The sequence below is a fragment of the Nerophis lumbriciformis genome, linkage group LG13 (assembly GCF_033978685.3).
Source record: "Nerophis lumbriciformis linkage group LG13, RoL_Nlum_v2.1, whole genome shotgun sequence".
Taxonomy (NCBI): domain Eukaryota; kingdom Metazoa; phylum Chordata; class Actinopteri; order Syngnathiformes; family Syngnathidae; genus Nerophis; species Nerophis lumbriciformis.
The window spans coordinates 21,397,921-21,423,330 of NC_084560.2; the positions used below are offsets into that span (position 1 = coordinate 21,397,921).

At 39.0% G+C, this 25,410-nt stretch overlaps 1 protein-coding gene across 7 annotated transcripts in view; it reads left to right on the forward strand.

The window, feature by feature from the left end:
* The window catches only part of prpf40a (PRP40 pre-mRNA processing factor 40 homolog A), a 156,224-nt gene that overhangs the window by 106,699 nt on the left and 24,115 nt on the right, over nucleotides 1-25,410 (forward strand). For 4 of the 7 annotated variants that reach the window (XM_061971520.1, XM_061971521.1, XM_061971522.1 and 1 more), the window contains exons 1-9: nucleotides 8,890-8,919; nucleotides 13,925-14,068; nucleotides 20,671-20,754; nucleotides 23,737-23,755; nucleotides 23,850-23,866; nucleotides 23,969-24,010; nucleotides 24,458-24,568; nucleotides 24,761-24,881; nucleotides 25,061-25,085. In XM_061971520.1, the coding sequence (XP_061827504.1) occupies nucleotides 8,905-8,919; nucleotides 13,925-14,068; nucleotides 20,671-20,754; nucleotides 23,737-23,755; nucleotides 23,850-23,866; nucleotides 23,969-24,010; nucleotides 24,458-24,568; nucleotides 24,761-24,881; nucleotides 25,061-25,085 (578 nt within the window). In that variant the 5' untranslated portion in view covers nucleotides 8,890-8,904. Of the gene's footprint in view, nucleotides 1-3,640; nucleotides 3,729-8,889; nucleotides 8,920-13,924; nucleotides 14,069-20,670; nucleotides 20,755-23,736; nucleotides 23,756-23,849; nucleotides 23,867-23,968; nucleotides 24,011-24,457; nucleotides 24,569-24,760; nucleotides 24,882-25,060; nucleotides 25,086-25,410 lie in introns of those variants that run through there. The other 3 variants (XM_061971526.1, XM_061971525.1, XM_061971524.1) reach the window with 2 other exon arrangements.

A 25,410-nucleotide genomic window follows, 5' to 3' on the forward strand; every position in this document is an offset into this window, starting at 1 on the left:
CTTTTTGTATGTGGGAAAAGTGTCCACTTTCTAATCCCCTCCCATCATAAGACATCATCCCTGTTATATACAGCCAAAAGTGCTGCCTCACAGATGCTGGTAATTGAAAAATCACTGCCAGTTTTCCAAATGATACCCAATACACCAAGGTTATTTTGCTGTGTCTGAACACCAGCGACTACAGCCTCAGTAATAAGCACCTGCTAGTACGCCAGGAAGGAACAAGACTGATTGTGTGACAGACATTTATTTTCTATTTTTTAACCAAGCCTGTTTTTCATTAAGATTGCTCAGGTTGGACTTTAAAGTATTAGGCTAATGCACTTCTTGGTATGTGCAACAACAATGATTTCAATGTGCATACTTGATGTTTCACAAACAGATATTAAAAATAATAATGATCTTCATCCCCATACTGTATGAATTTGAAAATAACTCATTAAATAATGTGAGTTGTAATTATGTAATGTTTGAATATGTGGAAAAATAAATCAATCTACTAATAATTTAATTATTATAATGCTATTTGGCAACAGTAGAAGAGAAAGTCAAACACAAATACAAATAGACGTAATAGAAATTGAAAGAGTAAAAACCAAATTTCTAGGTATAATGATTGATGATAAATTGAACTGGAAATCTCATGTAAAAAAATATACAACATAAAGGAGCAAGAAACACGTCAATAACAAATAAAGCAAAACATATTCTAGACCAAACATCACTCAATATTCTTTACTGCTCGCTAGTGTTACATATCTGAGTTATTGTGTAGAAATATGGGGAAATAACAACAAATGTACACTTCATTCATTAACGGTGTTACAAAAAAGATCAGTTAGAATAATACATAAGGTGGGATATAGAGAACATACAAACCCTTTATTTATTGAATCGAAAATAGTGAAATTCCACGACGTAGTGAATTTGCAAATAGCTAAAATTATACACAAAGCAAACTACAACCTGCTACCCAATAATATACAACAATTCTTCTCAACAAAAGAGGAGACATATAGACTTAGAGAAAAATGTAATTTAAAACATTTGTATGCACGTACAACACTTAAGACCTTCAGTATATCAGTATGTGGAATCAAATCATGGAATGGATTAAGCAAAGAAATCAAACAAAGTACTAATATGATCCACTTCAAGAAACTCTTCAAACTTAAAGTGTTTACAAAGTACAAAGAAGAAGAACCATGATAAACATTCTACATTTATTTCATCCATCCATTCATTTTCTAGATAATCTTACTCATCTCACCATATGAAATATAACTTACTTCACCAATTATTATTTATTTATTTGAATATATTGTGAATAAATTGAGAACAGGAAGTGAACACAAGTTTTAGCAACTGCTATGTAAAGGAAAAGGGTTAGGATTAAATAAGCTCTGCTTCTTCCTACTCCTTTTCGAACATGTTGAATAGAGAAACTGGAAATTGTGATGCATCATGTTGTATGCATGCATGTGTGATGTATCATGTTGTATGCATGCATGTGTGATGTATCATGTTGTATGCATGCATGTGTGATGTATCCTGTTGTATGCATGCATGTGTGATGTATCCTGTTGTATGCATGCATGTGTGACGTATCATGTTGTATGCATGCATGTGTGATGTATTATGTTGTATGCATGCATGTGTGATGTATCCTGTTGTATGCATACATGTGTGACGTATCCTGTTGTATGCATGCATGTGTGACGTATCATGTTGTATGCATGCATGTGTGACGTATCATGTTGTATGCATGCATGTGTGATGTATCATGTTGTATGCATGCATGTGTGATGTATCATGTTGTATGCATGCATGTGTGATGTATCATGTTGTATGCATGCATGTGTGACGTATCATGTTGTATGCATGCATGTGTGATGTATCATGTTGTATGCATGCATGTGTGATGTATCATGTTGTATGCATGCATGTGTGATGTATCATGTTGTATGCATGCATGTGTGACGTATCATGTTGTATGCATGCATGTGTGACGTATCATGTTGTATGCATGCATGTGTGATGTATCATGTATGCATACATGTGTGATGTATCATGTTGTATGCATGCATGTGTGACGTATCATGTTGTATGCATGCATGTGTGATGTATCATGTTGTATGCATGCATGTGTGATGTATCATGTTGTATGCATGCATGTGTGACGTATCATGTTGTATGCATGCATGTGTGACGTATCATGTTGTATGCATGCATGTGTGATGTATCATGTATGCATACATGTGTGATGTATCATGTTGTATGCATGCATGTGTGACGTATCATGTTGTATGCATGCATGTGGGATGTATCATGTTGTATGCATGCATGTAGGACGCATCTTGTTGTATGCAGGCATGTGGGATGTATCATATTGTATGAATGCATGTGTGATGTATCGTGTTGTATGCATGCATGTGTGATGTATCCTGTTGTATGCATGCATGTGTGATGTATCCTGTTGTATGCATGCATGTGTGACGTATCATGTTGTATGCATGCATGTGTGATGTATTATGTTATATGCATGCATGTGTGATGTATCTTGTTGTATGCATACATGTGTGACGTATCCTGTTGTATGCATGCATGTGTGACGTATCATGTTGTATGCATGCATGTGTGATGTATCATGTTGTATGCATGCATGTGTGATGTATCATGTTGTATGCATGCATGTGTGATGTATCATGTTGTATGCATGCATGTGTGATGTATCATGTTGTATGCATGCCTGTGTGATGTATCATGTTGTATGCATGCATGTGTGACGTAACATGTTGTATGCATGCATGTGTGACGTTACGACGTATCATGTTGTATGCATGCATGTGTGACGTATCATGTTGTATGCATGCATGTGGGATGCATCATGTTGTATGTATGCATGTAGGACGTATCTTGTTGTATGCATGCATGTGGGATGTATCATATTGTATGAATGCATGTGTGATGTATCGTGTTGTATGCATGCCTGTGTGATGTATCATGTTGTATGCATGCATGTGTGACGTAACATGTTGTATGCATGCATGTGTGATGTATCATGTTGTATGCATGCATGTGGCATGTATCATGTTGTATGCATGCATGTGTGATGTAAAATTGTTGTATGCATGCATGTGTGATGTATCATGTTGTATGCATGCATGTGTGATGTATCATGTTGTATGCATGCATGTGTGATGTATCATGTTGTATGCATGCATGTGTGACGTAACATGTTGTATGCATGCATGTGTGACGTTACGACGTATCATGTTGTATGCATGCATGTGTGACGTATCATGTTGTATGCATGCATGTGGGATGTATCATGTTGTATGCATGCATGTGTGATGTATCATGTTGTATGCATGCATGTGTAATGTATCATGTTGTATGCATGCATGTGTAATGTATCATGTTGTATGCATGCATGTGGAACGTATCATGTTGTATGCAAGCATGTTCGAAATAAACTCAAACTCAACTCAACTCAATATTAGAACTAGAAAACCAAAATATTTTTTTTAAAAATCAGAAGTGAAATAAGAAATAGCAAGTAATTCACGACGGCGACTCAACGTTTGAATGCGCATACTTGCACATTATTGACGCAGTATGACGCTACAGAAGGTTTAACGTTTTGAACGCGAGGGTATTTCAGCCAATCACGTCGCTCGTTGCTGCGATGTGCTCTGGCGTCTTGGAGCTCCCCTCTGATCATCATGGTGAGTGACTTACTGCCATTCCAAAGAACTTGGTTCTTACCGCGTATTAACCACAAAATATTGTCGAGGGTTCATTCGACGGTTGTTTTTCTACGTCTAGGTGTTATATATGTGTCGTTCTTATCTCCAAGTTCATGTTTGGCGTCCCTTTAAAGTGCCGGTTAGCATCTCGTATTAGCATCATGCTAACGATGCAGCACACACTTCGCCGAAAGGCTCGGCTATATCCTGGAGAGTACAACACGGTTCTATCTCATTCTGGCTTTAAGTATAACGTGCTGGCACTAAGTGTGAATTAGAACTTTAGGGTATGCGATATAAATTTCAGTCCAGCGCTAAAAGTCTAGCGAACGTCCTTTGGAAACGACTGTTTTAATGTTTTAGCGCACAGCGTTACCAAAGTTTAGACAGGCCGGTCTGGATCGATCGTCGCCTGCAGTTACAAAGCACGATATTTACTGATCAGGTTATAACTACCTATATTTACTGATCAGGTTATAATTCATGTTTCTCACTTGTGCTCCAATGTAGGGCTGGACGATTATGGCAAAAAATAATAATCACGATTATTTTTGATTGATATTGTAATCACGATTATTCATTAATTTGAAAACACGAGTAATTATTCTGCCACCAAAACTCAACGTTAAATACACAAAGCAAACTACAATATGCTACCCAAGAATGTACAACAATTCTTCTCAACAAAAGAGGAGAAATATAACCTTAGAGAAAAATGTAATTTAAAACATTTGTACGCACGAACAACACTTAAGACCTTCAGTATTTATACATTCACTGTACAAACATACATATACAAGTACATATACATACATACACTCATGCATATAATCACGTTTCATCAAACATATATTAACGTTGTTGCCCTAGGGGAAACTGGGTAACACATGTCACACTGACGACAGCTTAACCTATTGTTACTATAACAATCTACAAGGTTAATATAGTCTGCTTCTCTTTTTTCCCCTCCATTTATCTGCTTTTTTTTCTATTTCAAGTTATCATTACATATATGTAGGGCTGCAACAACAAATGGATTAAATCAATTATAAAAATAGTTGGCGATTAATTTAGTCATCGATTCGTTGGATCTATGCTATGCGCAGAGGCAATTTAAAAAAAACCTTTTTTTTTTTATAAACCTTTAGTTATAAACTGCAACATGTACAAACAGCTGAGAAACAATAATCAAAATAAGTATGGTGCCAGTATGCTGTTTTGGTTTTTTTTGCAATAAAATACTGGAAAGGATAGAAATGTAGTTTGTCTCTTTTATCCGATTATTAATCGATTAATCGAAGTAATAATCGACAAATTAATCGATTATCAAATTAATTGTTAGTTGCAGCCCTACATATATGTATTGTTGCATTTGAACAATTGTATTGTTGATAATAGAGATATTTATTGTTCATTATCAATAGTGCTATTTCTATTGGTATTGCTCCATTTGTAGTGCAATGTTCATTGTCATTTCTGTATTATTATTAATTTCACTGCTTCTTTGCTATCACTTTTACCATTGTATTTGTACATATCCTATTTGTTGATGTTGCTCTATTGTTGTTGTTGTTGTTGTTATTGGTGTGTTTGCTGCTGTTGTCGTCTCTCTGTCTTATCCCCTTTTTGTCCCCTCAATGTCCCCCTCTGTCTTCCTTTTTTTCTCTTTCTATCCCCTCTTGCTCTGGCCCGGCTGCACCAAATAATATAAATCCATTTAATAAAATCAAATACAAATGAGGCAACAAGAAAAGTATCCCACACTTCTCTTTTGTAAAGTACATTTGTTCAGCCGATATGGGCATCTACATCAACAATATGATTTGCCTGAGTAGCTGGACAGGACAAAAAACAAAAAAAAAAAGACCTTCAGTATATCAGTATGTGTAATTAAATTATAGAATGGATTAAGCAAAAAAAATCAAACAAATGAAGGTGTGTGTTGCTGAGCCGACCTGGACATTATCTGGACTGTACAAAATGCTTATTTTGAAAATGTAATTTTGTTTCTAGATTATATATATACACGGCGTGGCGCAGAGGAAGAATGGCCGTGCGCGACCCGAGGGTCCATGGTTCAATCCCCACCTAGTACCAGTACCAACCTCGTCATGTCCGTTGTGTCCTGAGCAAGACACTTCACCCTTGCTCCTGATGGGTGCTGGTTAGCGCCTTGCATGGCAGCTCCCTCCATCAGTGTGTGAATGTGTGTGTGAATGGGTAAATGTGGAAGTAGTGTCAAAGCGCTTTGAGTACCTTGAAGGTAGAAAAGCGCTATACAAGTACAACCCATTTATCATTATTTATATGCAATCTGTTGTCGTGTTCCCTAATTTGAGTGTACATAAATGAAGGTGTGTGTTGCTGAGCTCGACCTGGACATAATCTGGACTGTACTTGCTTTTAAGAACCCTTTCAATCAATCAATCAATCAATGTTTATTTATATAGCCCTAAATCACAAGTGTCTCAAAGGGCTGCACAAGCCACAACGACATCCTCGGTACAAAGCCCACATAAGGGCAAGGAAAAACTCGCCCCAGTGGGACGTCGATGTGAATGACTATGAGAAACCTTGGAGAGGACCGCATATGTGGGTAACCTCCCTCCCCCCTCTAGGGGAGACCGAATGCAATGGATGTCGAGTGGGTCTGTCGAGTGGGTCTGAGAGTCCAGTCCATAGACTATCTAATGTCATTGACAACCTGGTCTGGTGAAAATAATGTCCTTTTTAGTTAAAAAAAAAAATCTTGGACAAAAAAAATAAATAAATATAATAAAAACAGTTACCGGTACATAGGAACTTGTAATGAATGAAAATGAGTCAAATTAACTGTTAAAGGTTAGTACTATTAGTGGACCAGCAGCACACACAATCCTATGTGCTTCATGGACTGTATCCCCTGCAGACTGTATTGATATATGATGTAGGAACCAGAATATTAATAACAGAAGGAAACAACCCTTTTGTGTGAATGAGTGTAAATGGGAGAGGAGGGAGGGAGAGTTTTTGGGTTGGTGCACGAACTGTAAGTGTACCTTGTGTTTTTTATGTTGATGTAATAATAAAAAGGAAATAAATCAAATAATGTACTAATATATGATCCACTTCAAGAAACTTAAAGTTTTTACAAAGTACAAAGAAGAAGATAAATAAATAAATAAATGGGTTGTACTTGTATAGCGCTTTTCTACCTTCAAGGTACTCAAAGCGCTTTGACACTACTTCCACATTTACCCATTCACACACACATTCACACACTGATGGCGGGAGCTGCCATGCAAGGCGCTAACCAGCAGCCATCAGGAGCAAGGGTGAAGTTTCTTGCTCAGGACACAACGGCCATGACGAGGTTGGTACTAGGTGGGGATTGAACCAGGGACCCTCGGGTTGCGCACGGCCACTCTTCCACTGCGCCATGCTGTCCTTAGAAGAACCACGATAAACATTCTGAATTTATTTCATCCATCCATTCATTTTCAAGATAATCGTACTCATCTCACCATATGAAATATAACTTACTTCACCAATTATTATTTATTTATTTTTATTGTTATTACTTATGGAGTATATTGTGAATGAATTGAGAACAGGAAGTGAACAAAAGTTTTAGCAACTGCTATGTAAAGGAAAAAGGGGTAGGATTAAATAAGCTCTGCTTCTTCCTACTCCTTTTCAAACATGTTGAATAGAGAAACTGGAATGCATGCATGCATGTTGTATGCATGCATGTTCGAAATAAACTCAAACTCAAGCTCAAATATGGTTTACTAAAAAGGAAATTAGTAACGAATAAACCACAGGTAAAATAATAGTAATAACAATCAATTTGAATAATAGCAATATAGAAAACAATACAATTCCGTTATTACATTTTCGTTGTTTTTAGTTCCATTTTTTACCTTTTTAGTTCCATTTTATACCTTTTACACATTTTACCACCATAGATTGTGTGCTTTTTGTGTCAAATAACATTTTATAAAATGTTTAATTAAATGCAAAATCTCTCACATTTATTGGTGCAATACATCTTTGGACAATTTTGACCAGTATTTTAGGTCAAAGCAAAATAATTCTGTAAACGTATCAATAAGTGCTTTAAGGTCATTATGCTAATGTAAGGTACTTTTTTGAAACCTTTAATTTGTTAGTGCAGTCAGACTGATTGTGGCGCAATGCACTATTATTGTGAAGAGGGAGAAGTTTGCTGCAGTTCTGACGTGTGGAGGCGATTTGAGGCTGCTTAAAAAAAGAGAAAGCGCCTCCCAAATTGCGACTGCTGCCGTGTTTGTAGGTTGATCTTACTTCGATGATGTCGTTTACAACAACACAGGCAGACGAGATGCGTTGAAGGTGGTGTGTATTGTTCTTGCTAGCTTTAGCTTTGCAGTTTGGTCGCAGTTTCAAGTGACCGCCTCAACATTGTTAAGGACCGAGTGGTTACGTGTTTAGGGAATGAATGAGTGGTCACAAACTCTTTATTTTCCCAAACAAATGTTCATTCTCCTCACAATGACAGCATTTCACTTGCATTTGTCAATTTCCGTGATATACGCGGTTAACAGCGAATTTCGTTACATTGGCCAATTCTGTTACGTCAATGCGGAAATCATATACCTTATTTTTTTGTTGAGTTTAGTGATTATTGATTAGGCGTACTAGCGATGTGTCAAACAATACGTACAAACCATGGTAAGATCCCAAACTTCCACTAGACGTACTTTTGGAATTTGCATGCACATTGCGCATCCCATTAATCGTTTTTTTATTATTATTATAGTTTCATGATCGTGAGAAGTCGATTATTTGTCCAGCCCTAATAGCAGCATATATTAACTATTCACTGAAATGTCTCAGGTTGTCTAAATAACTGGCAACACAAATGAGTGCCAAGACAAATGCCTTAAAGAGCACAAAAACACCTCAGAGATTAGTGCTTTTTGGTGATGTTGTGCCTTGAGAAGATATATTGAGATAGTTATATTGTAATAATCTCACACTTTAGTGGGATGCTGGGAAGGAACTATAACATTTACCACCATTGACTCTAACGAGTTCACTAATGTGTGGCGTTTCCCATCCATGGCAGTCTTCACCGGAGGCAAATAATGTTTCGAGCCAAGCTGCACCTTATCCAGGTGTACCACCCTCAGGGATGCCTCCCCCCTTTGTAAGTGCATGACCATTATAATGCCAAAACTGTAGATTTTTGTTCAATTGATTGCTAATAAGATCTAGGGTTGTCATGATACCAGAATTTCAGTCTGCGATACCAGTGAAAATCACAGATGTTTGATACTTATTCAATACTACGATAGAATTGTAAAAAAAAACTGAACCCTGGTACTTTTAAATTTATTACTACACTATTGAAAACCGTTTCAAAATGTCACATATTGAAGATCACTGTGCTTCAACATCTTTTTGCACAGAATATAAATTGTAATATTAGCTGCCAATAGACAATTATACATTCATAAAAGAACAGCAGTAGCCTGTAGCCTCCCAGTATATTAAAACAAACAATACTGTAGTTGTTAATAACAATAGTCAACTATTTTGCATTCTAAAAAGAACAGCAGTGGCGGGGAGCCTTCAAGTGTATAAAACAAACAATATTGTTATTAATATTCTTTCAATATGATGGTAGAATGACGGCATTATGTAATGAAATAGGCAAAAAAAAATGGCTAAAACATGAATTTGAAGACAAATATTTGTTTGTTCATTATTAGTATAAACTGTTGTACATTTTCTCATTACGTTACGCCTTTTTGCTCTATTTTTATTGCTTATCTTATTTTTTTTTTTACAAAGGGCCACAGGTCCATTGCAAAAGAGCTGTGCTCAGCAAATGGCCCCCAGGCCACATTTTCAACACCACATGTGAAGCCAAAGGGTTGCAGAAACAACAAGAGTGTCTCCCTGCTGTGTCTTCTTAACAGTTATAGAAGTGATAAAAGTTTGGTCGCAACTTTGTGGAGGTTCTTGCACATTTTGCACATGGAAAGCACACTCCCTGCCTGGTTTATGGTGGTGAATCAATAAAACTCTGTAAATGTTCTTGAGTGGCCCAGCCAGAGCCCAAACTTCAATCTGATTGAACATCTATCCATCCATTTCCTACCGCTTGTCACTTTCGGGGTCGCGGTGGGCGCTGGAGCCTATCCCAGCTGCATTCGGACATGTTTTTTATTTTTAATACATTTGCATTGGCATAATGGGGTATTATGTGTAGAGTTTTGAGGACACAATGAATGCATTCCATTTTGGAATAAGGCTCTAAAAGAAAATATGAACTGCTGTAAAAAGTTTCCCCATGCACTGTAAGTGTAAACAGTGGGTACGGAAAGTATTTAGACACCTTTACATTTTTCACTCTTAGTATTATTGCATCCATTTGCTAAATCCCAAAAAATGTGTATTGTTTCTCATTAATGTACACTCAGCACCCCATCTTGACCAAAAAAACAGAAATGCAGAATTTTTTGCAAATGTATTAAAATAAAAAAAATAAAAACATGTACATAAGTATTCAGACATTTGCTCAATAATTTGTTGATGCACCTTTGACAGCAATTACAGCCTCAAGTCTTTTTGAATAAGATGGCACAAGCTTGGCACTCCTATCTTTGGGCAGTTTCGCCCATTCCTCTTTGCAGCACCTTTCAAGCACAATCAGATTGAAGGGGAAGCGTTGGTTTTCATCCAGGATGTCTCTGTACATTGCTGCATTCATCTTAGTCTAGTCAGGGGGATGACTAAGAACCTGATGATCACTCTGTCAGAGCTATAGCATTCCTCTGTGGAGAGAGGAGAACCTTCCAGAAGGTCAACCAGCTCTGCAGCAAACCACTAATGAGGTTTGTTTGCTAAAGTGGCCAGACGCAAGCCATTATTTAGTAAAAACTTTGCCAAAATGCACCTGAAAGACTTTCAGACTACGAGAAACAAAACGATCTGGTCTAATGAGACAAAAGTTTAACTCTTTGGCGTGAATGCCAGGCGTCATGTTTGGAGGAAACCAGGCACCGCTCATCACCAGACCAATACCATCATTACAGTGAAGCATGGTGGTGGCAGCATCATGCTGTGGAGATGTTTTTTTCAGCAACAGGAACTATGAGACCAGTCAGGATAGCGGGAAAGATGAATGCAGCAAAATCCAGCGAGATCCTGGATGAAAACCCAATGCTTCCCATCCAATCTGATGGCAATTGAGAAGTGCTACAAAGAGGAATGGGCAAAATTGCCCAAAGATAGGAGTACCAAGCTTGTGGCACTGTGTTTAAAAATACTTGAGGCTGTAATTGCTGCCTACGGTGCATCAACAAAGTACTGAGCAAAGGATCTGAATACTCATGTACATTTGATTTTTTGATTTTGAATACATTTGCAAAAATGTCTACATTTCTGTCAAGATGGGGTGCTGAGTGTACATTAATGAAAAATAAAAAATGTTTTCTTTATTTTAGCAAATGGCTTCAATGAAACGGAGTGAAACAATTAAATGGGTCTGAATCGTTTCTGTACCCACTGTAAATTGTATCTGCTGATGTAGTTTTGTTGTAGTTGTAAAAATAAGAAGACCGATACATATGTCAAAATGCCAAATAGGCGCCAATAATCGGTCGATCTCTCGTTGACACTGCTCATTTACTGGAAAAGCAAGCAGGCTAGCTAGCTTAAATGCTAACATGAATAAGGGAGACATTAACGTAATTTCCCTATTAAGAAACAACTAAAAATGTATGCATTGTTTCTTTAGCCTTTTTAATCATTAGAAATAACACGATGACATCAGCAATACCCACCCCTCTTTTGGATTTTTTTACCAAAAAAATCGTAATTGGAAATTATGTTTTCAGAAGAAAAATAAATCGCCATTTTATTTTTGGCTAAAATCATGCAGCCCTACTTCGGGGACCTAACAAAATGACCATCCTTCAGACTATAGATCACACCCATTTGCAGAACGTGCCAAAAGATAATTGCGACGAAAGGGTCTAATACATCCAATATGGTGCAGTGTTTGCGGGAACACTACCCAGCTTTACATGCCAAGGGAAAGGTAAGACATAATAACTGAGTTAAATTATGTTAGTTGCAAGTTACTTCATTAAGAATTGAGTTGGTATTGACTTCAATATAAATGTGTCACTTATAATCGGTAGGTTAGCTTCAGTTCAGTAAACTCAAACAGCAACGGGTACTCTTGTCAAGGGCTTCATTCAGTGACCGTTTAACATTAGAGATTGCTTTTTCCTGTCTGTCGAACAAACTATAGGCATTATTACCGTATTTTCCGCACCATAAGCCGCCCTGGGTTATAAGCCGCGCCTTCAATGAACGGCATATTTCAAAACTTTGTCCACCTATAAGCCGCCCCGTGTTATAAGCCGCATCTAACTGCGCTAAAGGAATGTCAAAAAAACAGTCAGGTCAGTCAAACTTTAATAATATATTAAAAACCAGCGTGATGTGGGCGCGCATGGAGTCGTATATCAACATGGACGGAGCTGCGTGAAAAAAGCCACCCGGCCTCTTCGCGTAAACTTACCTTAACCACTCGCTCATCTTTTCTTCATCCATCCATCCCTTCGAGTTAGCTTTTATGATGACGCCGGCTGGAAAGGTCTCTTTTGGCAAGGTCTTCCTTTTGAATATCACCATGGGTGGAAGTTTCTGGCCATTAGCATGGCAAGCTAGAACCACAGTGAAGGTTGACTTCTCATTCCCTGTGGTGCGAATATTCACCGTACGTGCTCCCGTTGTATCCACAGTGCAGTTCACAGGAATATCAAAAGTCAGTGGAACCTCGTCCATGTTGATAATGTTCTCTGGCCGGATCTTTTTTTCAGCTATCTTGTTTTTACAATATGCACGGAAAGTAGCCAGCTTTTCTTGAAAGTCTTTAGGCAGTTGCTGTGAAATAGTAGTCCGTGTGCGGATGGAGAGATTGCGTCTTTTCATGAACCGGAAACCTGTCGCTTAGTAGGAGCCATTTTGTGGTCTTTAAGTAGCCAGCTTTTCTTGAAAGTCTTTAGGCAGTTGCTGTGAAATAGTAGTCCGTGTGCGGATGGAGAGATTGCGTCTTTTCATGAACCGGAAACCTGTCGCTTAGTAGGAGCCATTTTGTGGTCTTTACAGATGTAAACACACAAAGGAAATGAAACGTAATATCCGCACGCTCCTTCTTCTTCTTCTACGCGGGCGGGTGGTTGCTTACAGTAGAAGAAGAAGCGCTTCCTGTTCTATGGGGGCGGGTGCTTACCTTGGCGGTTGCTTGCGTAGAAGAAGAAGCACTTCCTCTTCTACGGGGAAAAAAGATGGCGGCTGTTTACCGTAGTTGCGAGACCGAAACTTTATGAAAATGAATCTTAATATTAATCCATATATAAAGCGCACCGGGTTATAAGCCGCACTGTCAGCTTTTGAGTAAATTTGTGGTTTTTAGGTGCGGCTAATAGTGCGGAAAATACGGTAGTTAATATAGCAAGTGTAAAATACTAACATAATATCAGGAGCTTGTAGAATAACCACACTGTTCCATGGGATATAATATGTGCTTTCCAGTTAACAGCATAAAGTAGATGATTAAAAATTAATATATAAGCATGAATCACAGTTGATAACACCTGAGTTCATACCTACTACTTGAGTAACATTTTCCCCTGATTGATCATTCAAGTTAATCTTATCATTACTTAATGTTATTTCCAAATTCCAACAATAATGAGTAACACATCAAAAGCTATTAGAAATATGTGATATAATTTTCTTTTATGAAATTGATCAATACATAATAATCGTGAAACCGTGTTTATCACTCAGACTGTAATTATACAGACAAAATCTATAACCGCTGCATCCTTAACCACCAATAAGTAAATACACAGAAAACGCTGGCTAATTATTTTAAAGAAAGCAGGCTGTTCTTTTATGGTGCCGATTTAGTGTTTAAGTGCTGAGTATTAACGTGGCTCGCTTAGGAAAAGTTCTGTACACCATTTGATACTCATGAAACTGAAAAAAGCCGGTATCGATGTCATTTTTGCTTGTTGGTATCGATACTTTTGACAACACTAGTAAGAGCACAGGGCTAGAATGAAAGTGGTTAATACAAGGCTTTCGGTATTGCGCCACATATTCATTGTTTTATGTATCTTATTTAGATGGGACCACCAGGAATACCACCTCATTTCCCTCCCATGGGAATGCCTCCCATTGGTCAAAGAGCTACAAGTATGACCCCAATGCCACCTGGAATATTACCCCCTGGAATCATGCCACCAATGGCCGCGGCACCTCTGGGACAGGTGAGTTTTCATTTGTATTTGACGGTTGACTTCCAATTTGTTCCACTTTTAAACCGTTTTACATAAAGATACATTTATAAATAATTACAATAATCTGTTGTAAGTGTAAAAATAAAATAATAAGTAGCAGATGTCAGGTAGTGTGGCAGTGCGTTCTGTAACATAGTGGGTTGTTCAACTGCAGCCGCATTTGACAGCCATTGGATAAATGCTCAACTTTCACCTGTTGACTTTCAAGCCCTTTTTAGTGAGTTTTTCCTATATTAAAAACCACTCGCGACAGATCTGACATGTTTTTCTGGTGTTATTGTTACTATACTCGTGTTTTGGAGACTCCTGACTTCTGGCGCTTTGCTATGTCCGCGGCAAACAGCGGGTGCTGCTGGGAGCAAGCAAACCTCTCACTAGCATCAAGCTGCAGCTCCAGCTGCGCTTCCCCTCCTTGTTAGAGCGGCTCCTGCCAATGCCCTTTTAATATTAATATTAACACTGTTATTATTTCCGCTGTCTTTCTCTGATATATTGAATTAAGTACGTCCCAATCGCAAGACATGTTGCTTCCACTCCAGACAATTGCATGAGTCTTAAGTCCCCACAACATTCTATTTCGGCAGTACTGTTCTCCCCCTCAGTTTAGACGGCTGACCAGCTCTTTGAAAAGTCCTGGTAGTTCCAAGCTTCTTCATTTATGGGTGATGGAGGCCACTGTGCTCATTGGGACCTTCAAGGCAGCAGATATTTTTTTTCTGTACCCTTTACCAGATTTGTGCCTTGTTACAATCTTGTCTCAGAGGTCTACAGACAATTCCTTCACCTTCATTCTTGGTTTGTGCTCTGCCATGCACAGTCAAGTGTGGGACCTTATATTTAGACAGGTGTTTGCCTTTTCAAATCCTATCCAACAAACTGAATTTATCACGGTTGGACTCCAATTAAGCTTTAGTAACATTTCAAGGATGATCAGTTGAAACAGAATTTCACGTTTGAGCTTCATAGCAAAGGCTGTGAATACTTCTATACATGTGATTTCTTAGTTTTGTATTTTTTAATGAATTTGCGAAAAATAAAACCTTTTTTTTTCATATTGTCATAACAAGATTTGTGTGTAGAATTTTGAGGACAAAAGTGAATGTATTCCATTCTGGAAAAAGGCTATTACATAACAAAATGTGCAAAAAATTAAGCGCTGCGAATACTTTCCAGATGCACTGTATGTGCAACCATGTGTGTTGACTTTGTGTTGGTTGTAATTTTTTTGCACCATGAGCGGGAAAGGCTGTTTGGATTGGGGCATATGAATTGATGCAATGCACATAACACTAATATGAAACTCATGGTCATTGACTAGGGGTGTAACGGTACACAAAAATTTCGGTTCGGTACGTACCTCAGTTTAGAGGTCACGGTTCGGTTCATTTTCGGTACAGTAAGAAAACAACAAAATATAAATGTTTTGGTTATTTATTTACCAAATTTGTAAACAATGGCTTTATCCTTTTAACTTTGGGAACTCTATAATAATTCTGCCCACGTTAATCAACATTAAACTGCCTCAAGTTGTTGCTCAGATTAAATAAAATGACAAAACTCTTCTTCTACATATAAAAAGTGCAACATTAAACAGTTAATGTCCTTTTTTGCTGCTTCAACACAGCTCAATCAACACAGAAAAAGGTAATGTGAAATAACAGACAGACAGGGCTTTCCTGTCCGTAACACACACACACACACACACTAGAGATGCGCGGTTTGCGGACACAACCGCGGAGTCCGCGGATTATCCGCGGATTGGGCGGATGAAATTAAAAAAACTAAGATTTTATCCGCTCGCGGGTCGGGTCGGGCGGATTAATTTTTTTTTTTTTTTTTTTTTTTTTGCGGGTGGCAGTTAAACCAATTCGGAAATATATATACATAGTTAAATGTTGTTACCCACATACGAAAAACGAGCAGGCACCTGCTGCATATGCCACAACAGAAGAAAAAAAAAGAAAAGAGATGGACACTTTTACGGAGCGGAGAAGGGACGCCTCGCCGGGGTCCGGGACCGAGGCCCCTTCCCCCGAGAGGGCCCCACCGGGAGCCGTAGCTGAGGCGATCCGCGAGAAGGGCCCGACGCACGTCCAGGGTCACTACCGCGCCCACCACACCGACACCCCGCCTCGTCCGCTTTCGCCGCGGCCGGCGTCACGCGCAGCAGGTAAGCAGCTTACCTGCCCGCCACCCCCGTGGCCGGGGGCTCGTAACATGGGTCACTCCGCGCGCTCCGCCCGCGCAGCTTACCTGCTTGCCACCCCTGTTGCCGGGGGCGCGTAACAGGGGTCACTCCGCGCGTAGTGCGCTCATGAAAGGGGTGGGGCTCACCCTGGTTGATATAGAGAGCAGGACGGTGGCCATGGAAGTTGGAACCCGCTAAGGAGTGTGTAACAACCCACCTGCCGAATCAACTAGCCCTGAAAATGGATGGCGCTGGAGCGTGGGCCCATATCTGGCCGTCGCCGGCAGCGAGACGCGCTTGGAGGTGCGCTCAGCGCGGCTCCCATATGATTGCGCACAGGTGTGCGTCTGGGTCGTGACAGCGTGGCACGCGAATGTCTGTGCATTGGATCAGTCTCCTTTCTTTAACAGGCAAAAGCTTTATAACCTCACCATACCTGCCAACTTTTAAATCAGAAAAACCTAGTAGCCAGGGTCCAAGGGCCGCAGGCCCCGGTAGGTCCAGGACAAAGTCCTGGTGGAGGGTTCAGGGCTTCGCCCCCCGACGCAAAATGACTATTAGCATTCAGACAGGTTAAAATGTTGCTAAAACCATCACTTTTCTATCAGTCACAGTGACTTTTCAAAATAAAAATATTACAGCAAAAATCATATGGGTTGATTGACATGTTTATTCTGTAAGCTAACTTCAATAGTTTGAAATTATTTTGACAGTTAATGCCAGTTATCCTGTCAACCTTTCACAAGACTTCAATTTGTTAATTGAAAGTATAAATAGTATAAACACTTTTTATGTCGTGCTGTGAAATACAGCCAACAGGATTGCGCATGCATGGTGCAGGAGAACAAAGGACTTCTTTCATTTAAGGTTTGTGATAAACCATCAAACTCATTCGTTAAAAGGACTCTATAGTAATATAAAGCGAATTTTTCTGGACATTATCATGCAAGAAAAGTTTATTTTTGGGATCGCGATCACCGCGTAATGATTTTTAAAGGTTGCATTACATTATTAACTGTCCCATGTGATCAGCCAGTGCGATTGGAAGTCCATGCTCAATTATTGCCTCCATAAATAAAACTTCGGCATTTATCACATCCAAAGAATCTGTTTGGGCGACGAAAAACGTTGAAAGTTTTCCACTTGTATCGCTAGCAACGGCATTAGACTTGTGTTTTTTTGTCCCAACGTGGTCTTTTACATCGCTAATTCCTCCGTGTCCGATCGAAAAATCTTGTCTGCACAAGGTGCAATTCGCGTAGTTTTCACCCTTTTTTAATTTTTTTTATTAATATTAGATATATAACAACGGGCGGATGGTGGGCGGGTGCAGTTCAGATCAAACGTTACATCGGGTGGATGGCGGATGGTTGACGACTTTCTGACGCGGTTGCGGATGAAATAATTGCCTATCCGCGCATCTCTAACACACACACACACACTGCAAAATGAGCTAACGTTACGCTAAAAGCTAATTAGCCTTCACCTCAAGCCAGGACTGCGAGCGAGCTGACTGAATGCAACACATTGGACATTTTCGGGCTTCCAACATCAAACAAGTCTTCCCTCAACCAGGAATCCATGACCATCATCGCTCACCTGCGACAGGAAGCATACAAGACTTTGTAAACATTGCGCCCAAGTACGGAATTTGTGTTGAATTATTGTGAATACAAAACTAGACATTGACATGCGCAAAGGCAGTAATATATGATAAAACAAGCCGGCAGCTAAAGGATTTCTCCATTCATCTCCTCTTTTATCACACATGGAAAACCCGCCAGGTGAACAGCTGATTTTACTAATTCCGGTGCTGACGTAAAAACCATGTGACTTGCGTCCCATATCGTGGCCATAAACAGTTTGTTTACAGCAGGGGTACCCAAAATGGGGCACAATGGCCATCTGTGGCCCGTGACTTGATTGTCATTGGCCCTAGGCACATTACAAAAAACAACAACAAAAGAAACACCAAAATAATTGGGAAAACGGCAAGAAGCACAATGTAAAAAGGCTAAAATGTTAACATCAACCAAAAACGACACAAAGCTTTATTTCAAAACAAATTTGTATGTGTGTATATATCCAGTGAGTGAGTGAGTGAGTGAGTGAGTGAGTGAGTGAGTGAGTGAGTGAGTGAGTGAGTGAGTGAGTGAGTGAGTGAGTGAGTGAGTGAGTGAGTGAGTGAGTGAGTGAGTGAGTGAGTGAGTGAGCGAGCGAGCGAGCCGCGCGAATAAACAAACAAACCATTGACGCAGGGGTAGATCTTGCTTTGGTTTTTGGCTAAGACCAGGGATATTAGTGGGGGAAAAAATGAGATTATAGTGAAAAGGGTTTTATCTTCTGTGAATGAATATATTGTATATACCGTTTTTTTCGGACTATAAGTCGACGTTTTTTTTCATAGTTTGGCCGTGGGTGCAACGTATACTCCGGAGCGAATTATGTGTGAAATTAACACGTTACCGTAAAATATCAAATATTATTTATCTCATTCGCGTAAGAGCCGAAGAAAATGTCCGCAATCCTATTAAAATGGATCACATCAACATTGGCGGTAACTTATAAAAACTGAGAAGGACTGAACTAAAATGGCACCGAAAAGGAAATCATATACTGCAGATTACAAGCTGGACGTAGTGAAATATGCAGCAGAGAACGGCAATCGAGCAGCAGAAAGAAAGGACGCTAGCGGGGCGCATACCAGAGGCGACACCGGGGAGGAAGATTTCATCGGATTTAGCGATCGGGAGTGACAGATTGTTTGGTAAACGTATATCATGTTCTATATGTTATAGTTATTTGAATGACTCTTGCCATGATGTGTTGCGTTAACATACCAGGCACGTTCTCAGTTGGTTATTTGTGCGTCATATGGCGTACACTTATTCAGCCTGTTGTTCACTAATCTTTATTTATTTTAAATTGCCTTTCAAATGTCTATTCTTGGTGTTGGATTTTATCAAATAAATTTCCCCAAAAAATGCGATTTATACTCCAGTGCGACGTATATATGTTTTTTTCCTTCTTTATTGTGCATTTTCGGCGGTGCGCCGTATACTCCGTAGCAACTTATAGTCCGAAAAATACGGTACCTATTACATACTGTAAACTAAAATGTCTTTGACATGTTCCTATATTCATTTATTTTTTTTATTTTTAATGCAGCGTAGCAAATGTTTTGGAGCTAAAAATAAACAGAAGTCCCAGGTCTGTGCTTGTATACAGTAAGTCCTTTTAACACTTCCATGTCTTTTTTGCTGTGTTTGTAAAGGTGTGACATTTTAAGAAGAGACAAGTCTGGACTTCAAGTAGTCCAGGCTTCAGATCGTGGGTGATGTTGTTGGGGATGTGTAGATTTTTAATTTGCAGGAGATAGTCTTGCATGAGCAGCAGGGAGCTGTGTATCGGTGTATTCCACAGCCCAAGAAACTATGCAATGTCTATTTTTAATACTATGCTTTGCCCCTTGAATGTTGAGGTTTGACTCTGTCATGTGTTCAATCATGTTTTTGTTTTCAGGTTTACAGTGAAAGAAAGGCTTGTACTCTAAACTATTTTACCATTGGAATTAGTAGAAACAGAAATAGCCTCGGTCAAGCTGTCACCATCAAACCTTTATTTACTGTACAGGCTATTTTAAGTAACATTGTAACATGCTTCACTGTTATAAGCAATGATGTTGATAGGTTTCCAATGTAGTAAGAGCCCAGTACTCATAGGTGGTGATTTGACCCAGTCCCTGTAAAGTTCAGTGGGTCCCCACTTAAAAAAATATAATGGTTGTATTTTTTTTTCTTTTTTTTTCTTGTATTCTTATTGTTCTTAAATTGTAATGTTAAACTACTTTTTGATGGTTGTATGATATATGGTTTAAAAAAGAATGTATTAATTTATGTTCAAAATGTCTCTAAAATTAAACAACTCAGAATCTAAAAAGTTTATTGCAAAACTGCCATGAACCATGAAACACAAAATTCAAATAAAATCGCATTTTTGAAACAACATAAATGGTGTCCTTTTTTTCCCCAGCACTTCCACTTTCTTTGGGGTAGAGGCTTGTGATTTCTCTGGTCTTGTGTTCGTCACGTTTTGCAAGCATATGTGATATGTGGCCATGTGTGATCTCGACGTCATCTGCACACGTTTGAAAAAGAAGCGACAAATACATAATTGACAGTGTGGTTACTGTTTCACAGATTGCAGCCTGTCATCACACCATTAAATAAGCACCGCTTACTCACTCCCAGTCTCACCTTCTACCCTTCTGTAGTTGCAAAGTGCTTTCAGGCAATGAATGCCAGCAACCCTGTCTCAAGACTTGTACTCGTGCTGAGCGTTATGGAAATGCCACCTGAATATTTCATGATGCTTCTTTTATTAGGTGCCAGGTATGCTGCCACCTATGATGGGGGGGATGATGCTGCCTCCTCGCCTGCCAGCTACGACTGTGCAACCAACAGGGCCGGTAACTGTTCTCTCCTCTACCTCATCAGCATGTCGGCTTACACTCTATTTTTAAACATACACCACAAACTGTGAAACCCTGAATGAAAAATTTGGCACATCCAAGTAACACTTCTGTTGGGCACAAGTTGCTCCTGTAGACAACTTTTGACTGGAATGACAACGAACACCTGTTATTTACCACATCCTGTATTGTCATATCAGTTTTGTTCAGGTGTGAATCACCCTTAATTTAATGAGTACCGGTAGTTATTTGTTTATATTCTTAGTTTTAAATCGTAAAATAATGCAGCTGAGGAGTCCATCATTAGTTGAGCAGGGTGAGAAAGCCAACAACATTCTCTTAATCAACAAAAGTATTGTGTCTTTGTGCACTAATTAAGGGTGCTTTGTCACCCAGCATGTTGGTAGAACAATTTCTCGTCTGATTGCAATTTTGATTAATCCTGCAGCGAAAGAACTCTTGGATAGAGATCTTCCGATGTTTTTTTTGTTGTTTTTTTAGGGCCGATACCGATTGTAGTTAGCAATGTCCAAGGCCGATTCTCATTTACAGTAAAAGGGAAATGGACATATTGGCCTCAAAATTTTTAATAATACAATTACAAACTCCAACACATAACTTTGTTTAAATGCCAGACACATTTTTATTTGTAAGGGCAGGGACTTTCTTGGCACAGTGACATCTCATACATTAAGTACAAATTTGAATAAATAAATAACTCCGTAAAGTTTTGTATTCCTGAAATAATTTATATCCCAAATTCCCAAGTGTTGTTATTATTGACCGTTAGCAGGCTGATCACCAAGCAATATTACACTTTATTACAAAATGGAAGTTAAGACATTGTAATGCAGCCACATCATGTATAAAGATAATGTAAAGATTATCAAAAGCATTATTTGGATAGATTTAGCCTATTGTAGGTTCATTAATATCTTTATCAAGGTATAATCGTAACAATCCACATTTTGTATTTCATGCATAATTAGGCAGCCTACACCATACTTGCCAACCCTCCCGGATTTTCCGGGAGACTCCCGAAATTCAGCACCTCTCCCGAAAACCTCCCGGGACAAATTTTCTCCCGAAATTCAAGCGGACCTGAGTGACGTGTTGACAACACACAACAGTGTCTACCGTAAAGCAGTTTGTCTGCCGTAAACAGCAATGTTGTGACACTTTTAAACAGGACAATACTGCCATCTACTGTACATGCATATGTGACCCACCCATAATGTGTCACATTTTTGTGTTGATTTATTTATTTTATTTTGTGGTTTGAATTCGTGGGCTTCACGGTGGCAGAGGGGTTAGTGCATCTGCCTCACAATACGAAGGTCCTGAGTAGTCTTGGGTTCAATCCCAGGCTCGGGATCTTTCTGTGTGGAGTTTGCATGTCCTCCCCGTGACTGCGTGGGTTCCCTCCGGGTACTCCGGCTTCCTCCCACCTCCAAAGACATGCACCTGGGGATAAGTTGATTGGCAACACTAAATTGGCCCTAGTGTGTGGATGTGAGTGTGAATGTTGTCTGTCTATCTGTGTTGGCCCTGCGATGAGGTGGCGACTTGTCCAGGGTGTACCCCGCCTTCCGCCCGATTGTAGCTGAGATAGGCTCCAGCGCCCCCCGCGACCCCAAAGGGAATAAGCGGTAGAAAATGGATGGATGGATGGATGGATGAATTCGTTTTTGGAGCTGTCATTACACATTTATCAGTATTCACATTGGTCAGTAGGGGGCACTAGGGCGTTTCTTCCCAATTGAATGCTATCACCTGCAGACCGGAAGTGTCTTGTCATTCTGATGAGCGCGACCAGTCTGTGAACAATTGAAACGTCCTGTGTGCTTTTTCCTCCTGTATAACAGGTTAGTTTTTGTGAATCAACTCACTGAATAATATCCATGTGATCTGGTGAAGTGTTTGTGAGTTGTAGTTTGTAAATGAACACTGCAATTCAAGTATTTATTTTATTTATATATATATATATATATATATATATATATATATATATATATATATAAATATAGCTAGAATTCACTGAAAGTATTTCTTATATATATATATATATCTTAACCACGCCCCCACCCCCCACCTCCCGAAATCGGAGGTCTCAAGGTTGGCAAGTATGGCCTACACACATGCATGTGCACACACACAAACACACGTTTGTAGCAATATATAAAAAATATTTTAGGGATACAAAACGATACTCAAATGACAAGTGTGCTTAACTGTTCTGCAGTTTCTTGTTTAACACACACTAGTCTCTATTCTCTTCACAATAAAACTAGACTGAATTTTAGTTTGAGTTTTTCATCTCTCAATTACACCCACTTCTGTTTCCATATAGATATTTTCAGAAGCTTTGCTCCAAGTGATTCACACACAAACATCATGAGGTTTGTGTGTGAGCGGGAGCTCGCAGAGCTACCGCTTATGTTTACATTTTTACAGTTTTCTGCTCAAAGTAACGTTGCAAGTAGTTGTGACATGGAGAGAACGGGGCTGTTTATTCCAATATCGGGAGCGTTTTCTGTGTTTTTATGTACATTTGACACATCCGTACACCCAACTGGAGTTTCTCCACACTTTTCTCTCCGCCGTGTGTTTGAGGACCCTGCAGAAGACATTGGTGTAAATGCAGATTGGCTCTTACCCATGCGTGGTTTGCATAATCAACCAGATGCTGAAGACAGAGGCGCGGCTGCATCTAGGCCAAAAAAAAAACAGTTTTAAATTGGCCCATCGAACAAGGCAGATGCTTGTTCGATGATCCATTCATCCATCCAATGATTTACAATTTAAAAGGATAGCAATGGTGATAATAGAGGTAATTAATACTATTCATTATCAATAAAAAAGCAGATACCGATATACTTCAAAATACCAAATATCGGCGCCGATAATCAGTAAACCCCTACTCTTGATATTCAATTTGTTTTGGAAAATAATGAATCATTCTTTTTGTCTTTTCAACAGCCTGGTGTTGACACCCCAGGTAAGAATATTTTTAACTTTACTAGTCATGTTGCACATTAATTTTGTTAGACATGACATCTGAGTCTGACTTGAGTATTTTTTATTTTAAACAGCTGCACCCGGAACGACTGTAAGTGTAACTTGGGTTTTTTTTCTCATTTAAAAGGCATCGCACCATATCATTAGTCCAGTATTTTACCTGCTGACTTCTTATCTGACTTCCTTTTTACAGAGTGCTACAAATGGATCTCAACAGGATGAACATCAAAAAAAGGTTTGTGTGCAAAAATGTTGCAAACTGACTACTTTAACCATATTTCTTGAATACTAAAATAATAAACTACGACAAAGTTACACTTGAGCCTAGTAATCAAAGTAATGTTATCGCTACACTGTAGCAAAAAGCATGTTCTGATACATATTGAATAGAATGCCTAAAAAAAATTACAGAATTTACTAACTGTTAATTTTATTAGCAAGCAAATATTCTTGACATATGCAATACTTGCGTTTATGAAGTCAGGTATGAGAAATAAATTACTTCCTATCAGAACCAATGCCCCTTTTTGATTTGTGTAAATTGGCAAATATAACATTTATGTGGTATTTTTAAAAGACATGTTTGAATATTTGTATATGTGAAATGCATTATCTTGCAAATAGTTGGTTGCACAATTATCAACTTAAAAAAAAAAGTGTATTTATTTCTTGTTTGTCTCAGAAATCCCGCTGGACGGAACACAAATCAGTGGACGGAAAAACCTATTACTACAACACGGAGAACAAGCAGTCCACATGGGAAAAGCCAGATGATCTCAAATCTCCTGCAGAGGTACATGCAGTTAATATTTATCAAGTAGTAAGAGTATTTAAAAGAGGGTGTGTACTGCACAAAGTCAGTTAGATTAATAGTATATCCACAAAAATTACCCTTTTTTTTTTTTTTTCTTTTTTCTTTTTTTTTTGAAGGCCTTGCTACTTGTTGGTGTGCATAGTGTAAAACATTGTGCTTTTCCCCCTTTAGCAAATGCTGTCTAAATGTCCTTGGAAAGAGTACAAGTCCGAGACAGGAAAGCCGTACTACTACAACTCTCAAACAAAGGAATCCAGATGGACCAAACCAAAAGATCTGGAGGATCTGGAAGGTGAATAAACTGTTGTCTTACAATGTGCTTCTTAAAATATTGGCATCTTTGGTCATCATTTAGGCTCAAGCATGGAAATGCGAAGTCGTTAGCTCAACGTATTAATAACCCTGTCTCTCTTATCTCTGTTGTGCTTTAAAATGAAAACCCTGACATCCTTCTCCTTTTCTTTATTTCAGCGATGATCAAGGCTGAGGAAAATGGGTAAGAGCTTTCTGTTTACTTTTCGGTAGCACTCATAAGCTATGCGCGATCCGAGGGTCCCTGGTTCAATCCCCACCTTGTACCAACCTCGTCATGTCCGTTGTGTCCTGAGCAAGACACTTCACCCTTGCTCCTGATGGGTGCTGGTTAGCGCCTTGCATGGCAGCTCCCTCCATCAGTGTGTGAATGTGTGTGTGAATGGGTAAATGTGGAAGTAGTGTCAAAGCGCTTTGAGTACCTTGAAGGTAGAAAAGCGCTATACAAGTACAACCCATGTGCACATGGACACATTACACACTACAAGCCTAACCGGAATAAAAAATGC